General features: G+C 44.7%; 1 protein-coding gene across 1 annotated transcript; it reads right to left on the bottom strand.

Annotated features, from left to right (window-relative positions):
• Positions 1-705: 705 nt before the first annotated feature.
• Positions 706-14,110, bottom strand: AMT (aminomethyltransferase). Its single transcript, XM_069095751.1, is given in 9 exon segments — positions 706-2,646; positions 3,481-3,636; positions 7,510-7,690; positions 8,014-8,159; positions 8,377-8,455; positions 8,666-8,797; positions 10,429-10,509; positions 11,547-11,714; positions 13,440-14,110. Coding segments are annotated over 9 exon segments (1,356 nt in total). The 5' UTR covers positions 13,674-14,110; the 3' UTR covers positions 706-2,467.
• Between the last annotated feature and the right edge of the window lie 400 nt (positions 14,111-14,510).

Raw genomic sequence — 14,510 nt, 5'->3', positions numbered from 1 at the left:
CTTGCCTTGCTATTTGGAATATCTTACAAACTGTTGGTCTGAATAAACGTGTGCAGTGTTAAGGTTTAATTGAGAGTGCATAGGCCCCAACTTGGAAAGTGGAGACAAGACTGACCCTGATGGGCATGTTCCCTGCTACTGTCCCCACCTTGTGTTCCCTTCAGGTACTACAGCCTCAGAGGGTAAGAAGAGCTCCTCCTTGTGGTTCAGCCAACTTGGCTGGCGATATTAAGTGCGAGTGTTATCACAGAGGGAAACTAGCCCAGGGTGACCTTTGTAAGTGGGAGTCAAGATGGGTCACATCTTGTGTGTTAGCAAAACCACAGCTATCACTGACTGATGCAAAGCCTCCCCGAATCTCAAACAGCTGGCAATGGCATAACACTTCACAGGTGTGCACACTGCTTTCCATGGGATCTCCACAACAGTCCTGCGAAGCAGGGCAATCATCTTTCCTCTTTTACACAGGAGGAAGCTCAGGTTGAGTGAGGGGAAGTCAATTCATCCAGGGCCATCCAGCCACTGTGTGACGCAGCATGTGACCTTTAAAGGGAACTAATTCAGGATTGGTTCCCAAATAGGAACTCTTCTTAAAACCAACCTGTCACTTTTCCTGTTCCCAGCCAGCCCAAATTCAGGCAGGGAAGGGGTATGGAAGTATGAACCAGAGACATGAAATAAACAGACTATTGGCTTTCCTGGAAATTATCAGTAGGATTTCTTTATCCAAGGAAACGATAAGGCAACAACAGTAAATGGTCAAGCCCCATCCAGTACAGAAAGTGATCACAGGGAATAAGACTGGCCCTTGGAATGTCCCAGTATTTAGAATGGACCTTTCCCCAACCCTCCCTGGCCAAGGGAGCAGGAATATGTTAGTCCCATATTTATGTAAAGGGTGGCTACCCTGGCAAAGGAGCCTCCCAGACAACCTGTAAACAGAAGGGGAAGGGCCCCTAAGGCATTCACAGTGTATCTGCAATCATGTATTTAGCTCAATTCACACAAGAGTGTCGGCTCATCAGCTCAGGTATAGATTTCTTCATGCTACTGCACCATCTGTGGCAAACACGGACACCCAGCCTTCCCTCCCTGCCTAACATCCTTTGGGACTGTCAAATGTTTCGGGGAAGATGCATGTCCCTGTCTAGAAATCTTACACCATTGGATCACCCTGAGCACAACAATCTTCACAGTACAGGCTAAATAAATGTTGGTTGAAGGAATAAATAAGTTATGTGTAGTCCCAGAGAAGGCAAACTATTAGTTTTATAACATATTAGGATGGTAAACTGAAAAGAGAAGGAAAATCACATGACAGAAGAATTCATCTTTGTCCATCAGTTTCTTCATCATAAAATTAATAGGTTGGATTATATAGTCTCTTCAGCAAATATTAAGTATGTTACGCTCAAGGCACTTAAACCCTGTGTTTCTACAATTAGACTTGTTTAGCTTGGTCACAGAGGGCAGAATTAGGATGTGGTAAGGGAGAAATTGTAGAGGCAGATATTAATTTAATGTAAGGAAAAAATTCAACACAGAAGGCTGTCAAAAAGTGAATGGGGCTCCCACTCACTGAGGTCTTCAAGCAGAGGCCTAGGGTTTCATAATGTTGGGTCAGATTATGAGATTCTGCAATTTATATTATCCAGAAGTTTTGAACATTCTCTAACTCAGAAAACTGAGTTGAGTGTTTAGAAAATAAGGGATGACAGCTGGTTTTTGGCTAAGTACCCCCTGTCAGGACACTCAGAGCAAGATTCCTTGTGGAAAGGAGGGGGTGGTACCCCATGCCATCCCTGGCCACCTCTAGGATACCCTAAGGTGACTTTCCCAACCTTGGATACTCAATCTTTTTGTCCATAGCTACTGGAGTGCCTTTATCATAACCATAGCTCCCATTTCTGCATTTCTAAGATTTACAAAGCATTTTTCCTCCCAATAGGTACATGAGGTATGTGGCACCAGGACAATTACCCCTCCTTTGACAAAGGAGGAAACTCTCAAAGAGAAGTGACTTGCCCAAGGTCCTATCAAGAATAAACTAGCAGTTGGGGCAGCTAGGTGGCGCAGTGAGTCAGGAGGACCTGAGTTCAAATCTAGCCTCAGATACTTGACACAATTACTAGCCGTGTGACTTTGGGCAAGTCACTTAACCCCAATTGCCCTCCAAAAAAACAAAAAAAGAGAATAAACTAGCAAAGCAGAATTCAAACCCAGGTCCTCCAATTCCAAACCCTGTTTCCTCAACATTATGCTGCCTCAAATTATTTTTTCCCTCCCCAGTCACTGACTTCTATACCTATCTTTCTCTAGAAGGCCCTGGAATAGCTGCTCACCTATCCACTTAGTAGGATTTCCTTCCTCTCCCAGACAACACCAACTAACCACAGTGGGGACTTTGTAGTGTGTGTGTCCCATTCAACCCTAAAGGAAGGCAGGAAGAAGAATTCGGAGGGTCAGGTCACTTCAAGGTATAGTATCGGGTGGGCACAAAAGGCATCTTGCTAACCACCGCTTCCTGCTGCTTCTTCCGTACCTCCACCAACAGCTGAGTCCCAATTTTACTGTAGTTTCCATCCACATAACCCATGGCCACATTCTTCTTCAGGCATGGGGAGGGGCAGCCGCTAGTGATTTCCCCTGGGAAGAACATAGGAAACAAGGCTTGGAGAGAGCAGAGGGCACACCTGTGCTCACACAGAAGGAGACAAAGTGGATCATGTCTCTCACACCACCTTCTACAGGAAGCCTTTCCTGATCAGCTCCCCAGCTGCATGTGCCTTCCAACCAAAAATATATTGTTTATCTTGTGTTTTTATACAGTGTGTGTACAGGGTGCCTCTTCTGGTGGAATGTAAGCTCATAGCTTCCAGGGACTACTTCATGTTTGTAGTAACTGTTGGTTGATAACTCATGATCACAGTTCAAAGCCAACACCTGCCTTTGGGGAAGGGGATATTTAGGATCATGGGAAGCTAGGTGGCACAGTGGATATAGCACTGGGCTTGGAATCACGAAGACTCACTTTCCTGAGTTCAAATCCAGCCTCAGACACTTACTGGTTACATGACCCTGGACAAGTCACTTAACCCTGTTTAACTTAAGTTCTTTATCTGTAAAATGTGGTAAAGAAGGAAATGACAAACGATTACAGTATGTTTGCCAAGAAAATCCCAAATGGGGACACAAAAGATTCCGACAGGGCTGAACAACAAAGGATCACAGGATTCTGAGCTAGAAGGGACCTCATAAATTTCCTAGTCTGAAGGAGGAAATTAAGGCTGAGAGATGAAGGCCCTTGCCCAAGATCATCCAGAGAGTAAAGAGCAAGGCTGGGATTTAAACTTGAGTCTTCTGATTACAAAGTTTGTGTTCTTTCCATCACAACCCTCTCTTCCCTTGTGAACACATTGGAGAGGTAGCATTTTTGTCTGCCTTGACCCTAACTTTTCCCCCAGCCCCAGTTCAACCTACCAATGACAGCTCCCTCTGTGTTCATGATAAGGCTGTGCTGGCGAATAGGTGCTCCTGTAGACGTCAGCCCCACACGCTTACGGATCAGCTTCCCTTTCATCTGGGGTACCACGATGGCAGCACCAGGGAAGTCCATGGCCACCCTGCGTCGTTTTCCTGTAAACAGCCCCCGCCAGATAGGGAGATGGATGTTTAGTATCCCCCTGGGGGGATCCATCACCCTCTCCTTTATCTCTAGGCTTCAGTTTCCTGCCACAGTCAGTACTTAATGAATATTTACTGAATAAGTGATATAGAGTCATGAATGAATTAAAGCCTTCCTGTTTAAATCCTACCCAGGTATCCTTCCTCTTGAACACTTTCTTTGATTCCTGCCCCAAACAGTAATGGCTTTCTCCACCAAGAACTACAGACTGTTAGAACTTAAAAAACAAGAGCTCTCCTTTCTACAGTGTTTTAGGGTCTACAAAACACCATCACCATCACCTTCACAAAACACCTTCCACACAAGAACCCTGGGAGTACAAGTATTATTCCCATTTTATAAAGGAGTATGGCTCAACTCTCCATTCACATGCATCCTCCATCAGCTGCCAAAGGATCTTCCTAAAATGCAACTCTAGCCAAGTTACTGTCCCTTTCTCAAAACTCTACCAAAAAAAGACCGAGAAAACACAGCAGATTTAATCTTGGTCAGGAAAGTCAAGAGAAAAAAGAAACCACTGAGTCACTTTTCTAGCCCTAGTTAGCATAAGGAGATAGAGAGGTTTGTGGTCTGGCCAAGGGCACACTATGGAGAGCATTCCAGTTCAGACAGAGGCCATGAGAAAGGCCAGGAAAGGTCCCATATCCAGCATGAAGGAACCTAAACTTGTGTAGGTGCCAACTGGCAGCTTTTGTCACTCACTACCCAGTTCTGGACTGTAGATTCAAGGTGGACTGGGGAGGGGATCTATGCCTAGGAGAAGCTTTCCTAGGAAAGGGGCAGTGAGGGACCCAAAACTATATACCAGTAAGAAGTAAATTCAGAAGCACGCAGCAGATGTGAGGCTTAGACCCCCAGGAACAGAATGGGGTCTCAGTTCCAGTTTCTATCCTAGCCTGAAGCCTGCAAAAAAACAAAACAAAACAAAAAACCAGGGCAAAAATCCCAGAACAAAAGGAAAACTATAATTATGTCACTCAGAACCAGTAGAGCTTTCTGTCTAGCTAAAAGGGGCTGAGTCCAACAGCAGTCTGGTGAAATGCCAAAAAGGAACTCCTCTAGGTCTACTGCTCAGACCCAAACCTGGGTCAGGAGTTTGCAGAGGTCAAACTAGAGAAAGCATTATCTGATCATTATCAGATTTTGCCCTGGATCAGATCACCCTGGGAGCACTGAAAGCCTACAGGTCTCCAGGCTGAACTAGCCCTAGGAGCCTAGAATAACACGATACTCCATACCCCAAGAAAGCAGCAGTAGGATCAGCCCAGACATTCCCTCCAGGGGTGCACAGAGCCTAGCCTTGACAAAATGCAAAGTCAGAAAGTAATCTGGAAGAATGAACAAATGGAAAAGAATTCCACCATAAAAAGTTGTTATGGTTAGAAGGACACTCAAGATACAAAACCAGAAGAAAAGAATAACTTCAGAACATCTACAAGTAAAGCCTCACAGAAAAACACAGCTTGGGCACAAATTCAATTAAAAATTCCTGGAAAATATAAAACAAGTGTTTAAGAAAAAAGAGCAAAAATGTTATTAAAAAAAATGAGCTCACTAGAGGAAAAGAAATAGGAGCTATGGAAAAAAAAAAAAGATTGGAAAAGTAATTAACAGTGTGGCACCAGATGTACAAAACCTGGCCCAAGTAACAAAATCCCTGAAAATTAGAATGGGCCAAATAGAAGTTAATTACTATATGAGACAACAAGAAATAGTAAACAAAGTCAAAAGACGAAAAAGATAGAAGAAAATGTAAGGTACTTCATAACAAAAAGGATTGAGGAGAGAAAATTTAAGAACCATTATACTACCTGAAAAAAAAAGCCTAGCCATCATATTAAAAGAGTGCATAAAAAAAACTATCTAGATCTATTAGAAGTAGAAATAATAGAAAATAGAAAAGAATCTATTAGTTAGCTCCTGAAACTCCAAAATGAAAATTCCCAGGAACATGGAAGAGTTTAGTCCTAGAGAAAACAAATTCTAAAATAACGTACAAAAATATTTATAGCTTTTCTTGAGGTAGCAAACAATGGGAAACTGAAGGAGTGCCCATCGAGTGAAGAATGGCTAAATAAATTATGATATATAAATATGATAGAATATTATTGTGCTGTAAGAAATAATAAAGGGGATGGTTTCAGAGAAACCTAGGAAGAGCTGTATGAACTGATACAGAATGAAATGGGCAGAGCAAAGAGAACAAATTTCTTTTTTTAATTTTTTTTTGAGGGGGAAGGTAGGACAGTTGGGGTAAAGTGACTTGCCCAAGGTCACACAGCTAGGGTTTTTTTTTTTTGTGTGTGTGTATGTGTCTGTTAAGTGTCTGAGGCCATATTTGAACTTAGGTCCTCCTGATTCCAGGGCTGGTGCTCTATTCACTGTACCACCTAGCCACCCCCAAAAGAACAAATTTCTACAATAACAACAATACTATAAACAGCTTTGAAAGATTTAAGAACTCTGAGCAGCATAATGACTGAACATGATTCCACAGGTGCAAAGATGAAATATATTCCCAATCTCCTGATACAGAGGTGAAAGTAGGCGAGTATGGAATGAGGCATATTTTCTTTTTGCAGATGCAAAAATGTGTTTCCTCTGTCTATACATGATTGTAATAGGAGTTTTGTTTTTCTTTCTTTCTCATTTGGGAGGGTGAGGTTGGAAGGAAGGGAAGATGGATTTTAGCTTATTGAAAAAAATTTCATTAAAAAAAGTTCTTTCCTCGAATTTAGGGTTCTTTCTGCTATGTTGCACCTCCTCAAATAGCATTTTTCACCTCCCTAATATACTTCTCACATATTCTAGTCACTCAGGAATTGGGCTGGGTCACGTAGGAAGAATGAAAGACAACAGATCCAAAAGTGATGTACTGGGACCTTAAAATATGAAAATATAGGGGTGGCTAGGTGGCACAGTGAGTAAGAGTGCCGGCCCCAGAGTCGGGAGGACCTGGGATCGGTTCCAGCATCAGTTAACACTCACACAAAAAAACTGGCCATGTAACCTTGAGCCAGTTACTTAATCCCAATTGCTTTAAAAAAGAAAAAAGAAAATATATAGAAAAAGACCTCTCGAAAATCCCAGGTCTGTATTGATAGGGCACTCATCTGCATGTTTTCTCATGATACATCGGCAGTCTGACTGCAGTAATAAATGTCTGGGAGCCCATTCTCATGGTGTTCTTGGAGGGGTGGCCCTCATTCATTCCATCCCTCTCTTCTGCTCTCTTCTCATTTTTTTCCCCTCCCCTCTTACTAGGTCTAGTGTCCATTTTTAATCCTAGCTTCCGTTTAAAGAAAAACCTTCATTTACTTGTAAAGACCCAGGCAAAACATACTTAAGGAATTAAACTTGTATATTTGGCTGATTAAAATATAAATTATCATAAAAAAAGACCTCTCTGTAGGATAAGGCAACATGGATAAGAGTCCCAACTTTACCTGTATGACCCAGGACAAGTCAATTTGCTTCCTGGGGCCTTCATTTTCTCATCTCTAGAGTTGGGGGGTTGGATTAGAGGCTCTCTGGGGATCCTTCTAATTAGATCTATGATTTGCTAAAATACAAAAGAGTCTGTTTCATGTTGCTGTGTTGCATTGTGAGCTCCATGAAGACAGGGATTGTGTCATAGAGAAACTCTATACTACTTCCCCACTTCCTAGATACAGGGCTCTGAATGCAGAAAGTGCTTACTAAATGTTTGAATGACTGCACAAATGATACTTTGAAATTTCCCCCATGTCTAGCCCCAGTCCCCACCTCTTGGCATGGCTGGGCCCAGTGGGGGAAGCTGCCATGGTTACCCTACCCTGACTCACCCAGCGTCCAGCCCAGGCTCCCTTCCACAGGGGTGGTGCGCTCATCTATGTCATTGCCATACAGGCACAGACCTGCCTCCAGCCGCAGGCTGTCCCTGGCTGCCAGCCCTGCCAGCTTGACCTCCTTATTCTCTAGCAGCGCCTCTGCCAGGTGGACAGCCCTCTCTGCTGGCACCGAGATCTGCATGGAACACAGGTGATAGAGTTGTAGGAATGCAACTCATTTTTGCCCAAGAGAGTGACCACAGCCCCTAGGGTACAGCTATTCTAAAGTAGTTTGACACCATCCTAGCCCTGTTGAGAATCTGGGGAAAAGGAGAAGGTGTGCATAGCAGTACCTCAGGTTTTGGAGCCAGGAGGAACCTTGAAGAAGATTTAGTTCATCATTACTTTCAAGGGAGGGAACTTGCCCAAATTTCCACAGCTCGAAAACATCTGAGCTGAGATCAGAACCCGGTGGTCTGACTTGGAGCAAAATGCTCTTTCCACTGTGTCCTTATGTACCTCCACACCATCCTCCCCGGTGTAACCACAGCGCGTCACACGGCAGCCAGGGATTCCAAACACATCCATCATGGCACTGGTCATGAAGGTCAGCTTCCGAAGGTCATCCGACACCCCAGCCTGCAGCACCTGGGCCGCGGAGGGACCTGGCATGAAAAGCAAAGGGGTCAGAGCTCTGCCTGGCCATTGTTTGGAAACCACAACACTTGTTGTTCTGAGGTTTTGTGGAAGTATGGGGGGGAGAAGAGAGACTTAAAGGAGAGGCCTATTTCCTCCCTTCCTTTCACTGCTGAAGTCCCAGGCTAATATGGCAATGTTCAAAAGGAATATCTATCACGACAGAATATGCTGAAAGGCACTCACCTTGCAAGGCTATCAAGGCATTATCAATCACCTCCAGATTCACATCACAGCCAGCACTTTTCAGTTCTGATGCCTTGTTCTGAAAGCGAAGACAAAGGCTTTGGCTATGGGGCCCTTGTAAACATGGGCCCATGTTTGGTCCCATAGCCAAATAGTTCTCAATCCCTGTTTCTACTGCCCTCCACGACCCAGCTCCAGTAATAGTTGTTACCCCCCCCACCTCCCCCACCATCCCCTAGGAAACAGGTCATTCTCAGGGACTTACCAGCCATTGAATAATATTCCATACCTGCATGAGAGCCATGTCCTTTTCTCGGCACCCAGCATTGGACACCACGTACAGATACTTGTCAGATGTGTTTGTCACAATCAGGTCATCTATGATGCCACCTTCTTCATTGGTGAAAAGAGTCAGTGTCCCCTATCACCAAAACCAAGCACATCATTCTCTGGTCACCAGCCCTGGGCCTGAAGCCTGGACCAAAGGATCCAAAGACTACAAAGATCTAACCCCCCACAACACTACAGAGCAGAAACCATGATATATAAGATCACCCCAATGACTGGACATGCTCACCTTTTTTTTTTTTTTGCGGGGGAAGGTAGGGTCATTGGGGTTAAGTGACTTGCCCAAGGTCACATGGCTAGTTTTTTGTGTTAAGTGTATGAGGCCGGATTTGAACTCAGGTCCTCCTGACTCCAGGGCTGGTACTCTATTCACTGCACCACCTAGCCAACCTCATTTTTAAAAAATTTTTTTTCTCAATTATCAAGCACTTATTTTTTCCCTCCTTCTACCTATATTGCCCTCTTTCTATCACCTCCTGGGGGAAAAAATACAAAACCCTTGTAAGCAAATAAGCATGGTCAAGCAATACATGTTGGCCACACCCAAAAACCTGTTCCTCATTCTGCTTACTAGTCCATCAGTTCTGTTATGAGGTGGGCAGCATTCTTCTTCATCAGCCCTTTAGAATCAATGCTGCTCACTGCATTGATCAGTGTTCTTATGTTCTTAAGTCTTTCAGAATTGTTTGTTTTTTTACAATATTAATGTTATAGTATAAACTGTCCTCCTGTAGAGTGAACTAAGCAATAAAACCATGCTTATCTTTGATGGCTAACCAGAGGGCTTAACAAGGGTCTTCTCTGTAGGCAGGCAGACATCTTACAGAAGATGTGTCAAGATCAGGGCCAGGGCCTAGTCTGTGATTGGGGTATATACATCTGTGACTAGTAGGGGTTCAGGGAAAAATACAGATCATATAGAGCCTAACCTTCACTTCCTAACACTAATCCCTACATGTGGTGGTTAAATTCTCTTCAGCTGAATTTTCTAATGGCCTTGATCGTGCTTCTGCCCTCATTACAAGTAAGCCTTACTCAGAAGTATAGTATTACTATACCACTGAGATGGTCTACACGACATGGTATTCTTCCTGTCCTTTCTTCCACAAATACTTCAAGAACACTTCATTGGGTATGTCTGAATACTCCCCACTCCACCAACACAGACTGAAATCTTTTCACAATTTAGAAGATGGTCTTTGAGAGTTGACATGGCTTAATGTTACTCATAGCCAACCTGGTGAGGAGGCCCTCCAATTCAAGCAGGATTGTTACAGAACCACAAATACAGTGCACCAAGCCCATATACAAAACTCACTAAGACCTGCTATAGGTTGAACTCTTGTGAGAACTGAGAAGCCTAGACACATTACAATGAGGCATCAGAACAGCACTCTGGTGAGGGGGTTTACCACACATACACAGTTAATATGCTGCTGGTGCATCTGCTGGTGAAAATGGAATCTGGCAATGGGCCTATCCTCATGGCCTAGTCCAGTTGCAGCCCTAAGATAAAGCCTCAGTAGGGCCCACCAGTAATACAAATTTACCTGAGGCTAAGCCCCAAGTAGCAGTCCCTCTAGTGGCAATAGGAATATTGGTAAAGTAAGTCAGCAGGCATTTTTATGTAGGCAGGGCTAAGCTGAACCAATGGGGGTAGGAATGAGGGAGAAACTGCTGGGAGTTGACAGTAGAGGCCCTTACCTGGTTTGGCTTTAGTTCGGCAATGTCACTGACCACCAAGCTCTCCATCAACTTCACACGATCCTGACCAAATATCCTGGTCTTGAAAAAAGATTGAAAGGTAGTTTTAGGAGCATTGTGAAGATAGAATTGACAGGTCCTGGCAATTGACTGGATAAGAGTAAGGAGTTAAAGAAAGGGACTTGATTGACAGCCTCAGCCTGGATAGAGAGCCTGTATAACTGGGAAGGTGTCTGTGTCCTGGACAGTGATAGCAATGTTAGGAAATGGGAAGGACTTTGGGGAAAGATAATTAAGTTTAGTTTGGGACACATGAATTTAAGATGTCTATGCAACACCCAGTTTGATGTCAATGAGCAGTTGGAGATTCAAGATGGGAGGTAAAGGGAGAAGTTAGATTTGAGAATTATCTACATAGAGATAATTTAATTGATAGGCTCTTATGTTATAGCACAAACTGAGAAGGAAAAAGGGTCCAGGCAGACATGACCCAGATGAAGATCCAGCAAGGACAATAAGGAGTAGTTAGGTTGGTAGAAAAAGAGGTAGAAGAGAGTAATATTATTAAAAACCTAGAGAGAAAAGGGTGTCAAGGAGAAAAGGATGTTCAGCTGTGTTAGGAGCTGCAGAAAGATAAAAAAGGAGGACTAAAAAAAGGTCATTAGATTTCACAATTAATTAATCCTTGGTAACTTTGTAGAGAGCAGTTTCAGTTGCATGAGATCAGAAGCCAAAGTAGGGAGAGTTAGAAAGCCCAGCCTGAAACCAAATTCAGGATTTTGGAGAAAATGCTAAACCATTTGCCTACAATATATCCTCAGCTCTTCCCAGGTTAGCTTTGTCCTTACATTTCAAAAGCTTGATCAAAAATAAAACTACTTCTCCAAAGTCCTCCCACTAATTAACCCTGACAGTCCCTTAGCTTGGGAGGAGGGATACCAAGGGGCTGGCACTGTAGGAGACAAACGTTAAGGTCTCTTCTGGTTCTTAAACATCCAAGTCTAAATAGTGCCTCGCTGGCCTATTCAAGAGCCCACAGAAAATGGCCATGGCACTGAAACAGTCACAGCTGGCCTGCCGCGCTCCTTTCATCCTGAACTTCGGTCCAGGTCATTCACCTGCAGCATGTGGGAGACATCAAATAGGGAGCAATGTCTTCGGGTGTGCAGGTGGGACTCCAAGTGGCTGTCCCGGTACTGCACCGGAAGGCTCCAACCAGCAAAGGATACCATCTTACCACCATGGCTCTGATGGAAGTCAAACAGGGGTGTTTTCTTCAAGGGTTCCTGTCAGGGAGTGAAATCACTGGTCTGAGAAGCTGGCCTCTTCACATCTAGTCCCATACTGGGCAGGTAAGATAGAAATATAGCTTGACTCTCTTATCTGGGCCTCTTTTCATACACTCTCACTTTCTCCTGGGGTCTTCTTTCTTTACCTCTGATGGGACCCCATCTCCTCTGGGACCATTTCTTTTTCTTCCACTTTCCTTTTAAATGCCAACTAAAATCTCATCTTCCACAGGAAGCCTTTCCCAAGCCCTCTTAATTCTTTTTTTTTTTTTGGAGGGGGGGAGGGCAGGGCAATTAGGGTTAAGTAACTTGCCCAAAGTCACTAGTAAGTGTTAAGTATCTGAGGCCTGACCTGAACTCAGGACCTCCTGACTCCAGGGCCCATGCTCTATTCACTGCTACATATCCGCCCCAAGCCCTCTTAGTTCTTAGAGCCCTCCCTTCCTCATAATTATTTATCTTATATATAATTTGTTTGTTCTTACTGTCTCCCCCATTAGATTGTAAGCTCCTTGAGGACAGGGGCTGTTTTTTGCCTCTTTCTGTATTCCCTGACCTTAGGCACTGTTGCCAGGCATGTGTAGGTGCTTAATGTTTACTGACTTTTAAACCCCATTCTCCTCTTTCTTTCCCTCCTCTTCCCTTTCTGAAGACCTTCTCCAGGTTGGCTGATGTCCCCCCCCCCAAAGTCACCCTCCTTCCTACCTTTGGCCCTCCCCAAGTCAGTTCCTCTCCCTTTCCCTGCCCCATATAGACTTCTTTCCTAGGCCAAGCTCCCCTTCCCTGAGCTCCCCGTGTGGTACGTATAGACCCTTACCAACAATTCTCAGAGGCTCAGAAAATTGTAATAAAAGGAAAGGAATCTTTATTGTACTTCCTCGAGAAAGGTCACTCCCAGAGCACCTAAGATGGCGCTGACTGAGGAGTGGGCTGGCGTGTTCAGTAAAGCAAAATATATAGCTCCTGAAGGCAAGCCCCCCACCCTAGCCCCCTGTCCTCGTAGCCCATGGGTAGGCTTTGAGGTTCACAATCTATTCGAGGGATTTCTACCCCAGTAACAGTAAGAAGAAAGTCACACAATTGGGGAGGGGGCTTAAAGAACAGAATGCTCTGTACCCTCTGAAAGCTTGAGCCTGATGTCCCAAGATTTCCCAGAATGTGGGTTGGCAATTAACTCACATTAGCTGAGCTCGACAGTCATAGCACTCACACCAGTATTCCCAGAGGGGGCTTCACTGACTTTCACCTCCCTCACCTGTCCTTTCTCCCTTTTCTTGCCCGTAGATTCGCCCAGACCCCTCCCAGGGACTTCAGTTCCTCTCTCCCCTTGCCTGTTTAAAGACCTTCCCTAGAACCCCTACTCCTCCCGCCCCAACTCCCCCTCCCCTCCCTTGCCTGTAGATGATACCCAGGATGGCCTTCCACCCTTCCCCTTTCCTGAACCCTCTTGGGATCCCAGCTCCTGCTTCCCCTTCCCTACCTGTAGACCGTCCCAAGGGCCAACCCCGCTCTTCCTTCACCTTCCCTTTCGGAATCCCTCTCCAGGGTTCCCACCTCTCTCTCCCCAAGACCCCAATACTCATCTCCGCAAGGTTTCAGCACCACCACTCCCTTCTCTCGTTTGCAGCCTCCGTTCTCCTCGGAGCACCCCGCCCCCCAGGCTCCTGCCCTTCCACATTGTTTCGACCCTTAGGCCGCAGCTCCGGCAGACCCCCGTCCTACCTGCCCCGAACTAAGAGGCCGTTGGGCTGCTGCGGGGTGGCCGCTTCCCACCCCCGCCGCATGGAAGCAAAGAGGGTCAAAAAGTCGCCAAGCCGAACTCCTAACCCGCTGCATCTTCTAGCTGAAAAGCTGGGAGCAGACCCCTAGCCTGAGGCTCTGCTCTCTGACCGCGCAGGTGCTGGACCGCAGAGCAGCAGAGGACGGTGGGAGATGTAGTTCCATTTCCCCCTCCATTTGCCCTGAGAGGGGTCTTTAAGTTTCAGTTCCAGCCTAACTAAACACTTAATGGTATCAATCACTGCATGTTAGGACCAGGTTTGGATGCTGCCTCTGAAGTAAGGGCTTCCAGACCTTAGTAGATTCATTAACCATCATTGTATTTGTATACGTTGGGGAGCATGTTTCCTTACAGTAGATAAAACCATAGATAACCACCCATGAAGGGTACTTTCCTAAAGAATTAAAAAAAATTCTTTTAAGATAATCGGAAAAACAAAAACCAGTCACTTGGACTTTCTGAGAAATAGGAAGACAGTAGAATGTGGCCTATATTGTGGGAAAAGCAATATATTTGGAATCAAAAGATCTGAGTTTAAAAACCATATCTGCTTCTTACTGTGTGACTATCAGCAAATCATTTAACCTCTCTGAAATTGTTTCCTCATCTTTAATATTACTCAGACTGCAGAACTTAGGAGGCCTAACTGCTTGGAGATAAGGACCAGAATCAGGGTATCCTAGCAGCAGTCTGAAATCTTTCTCTCGCCCCCCCCCTTTTCCCTATGGAAGGAGTGGGTTTGCTTATCCTTGTAAGCTTAAGATACAACATTTATCAATTTTATTAAGAAATTTGTCAACTCATCCAAGTATACACAATAGGAATGGTCTGGTCACCCCAACTGCATTTCAATCATCTCTTTGGTTTCCATATCTGAAAATAAACTAAACCTGTCCCTGACTTCCAGGGGAATGCTTGGGTCACTGCACTGAGCAAACAAGCCTGTGTGGAATGTAAAGGAACTTAGCTTTTTGAAGAGCTCAAGCTGTACTTTTGATTGTGGTCAGAAAGGA

Source organism: Petaurus breviceps, unplaced genomic scaffold, assembly GCF_028583685.1.
Source record: "Petaurus breviceps papuanus isolate PSGF00001 unplaced genomic scaffold, PetGlider_PUasm1.0 227, whole genome shotgun sequence".
Lineage (NCBI taxonomy): Eukaryota > Metazoa > Chordata > Mammalia > Diprotodontia > Petauridae > Petaurus > Petaurus breviceps.
Note: the sequence above shows the minus strand (reverse complement) of the source record. Positions and strands in the feature narration are given on the sequence as shown.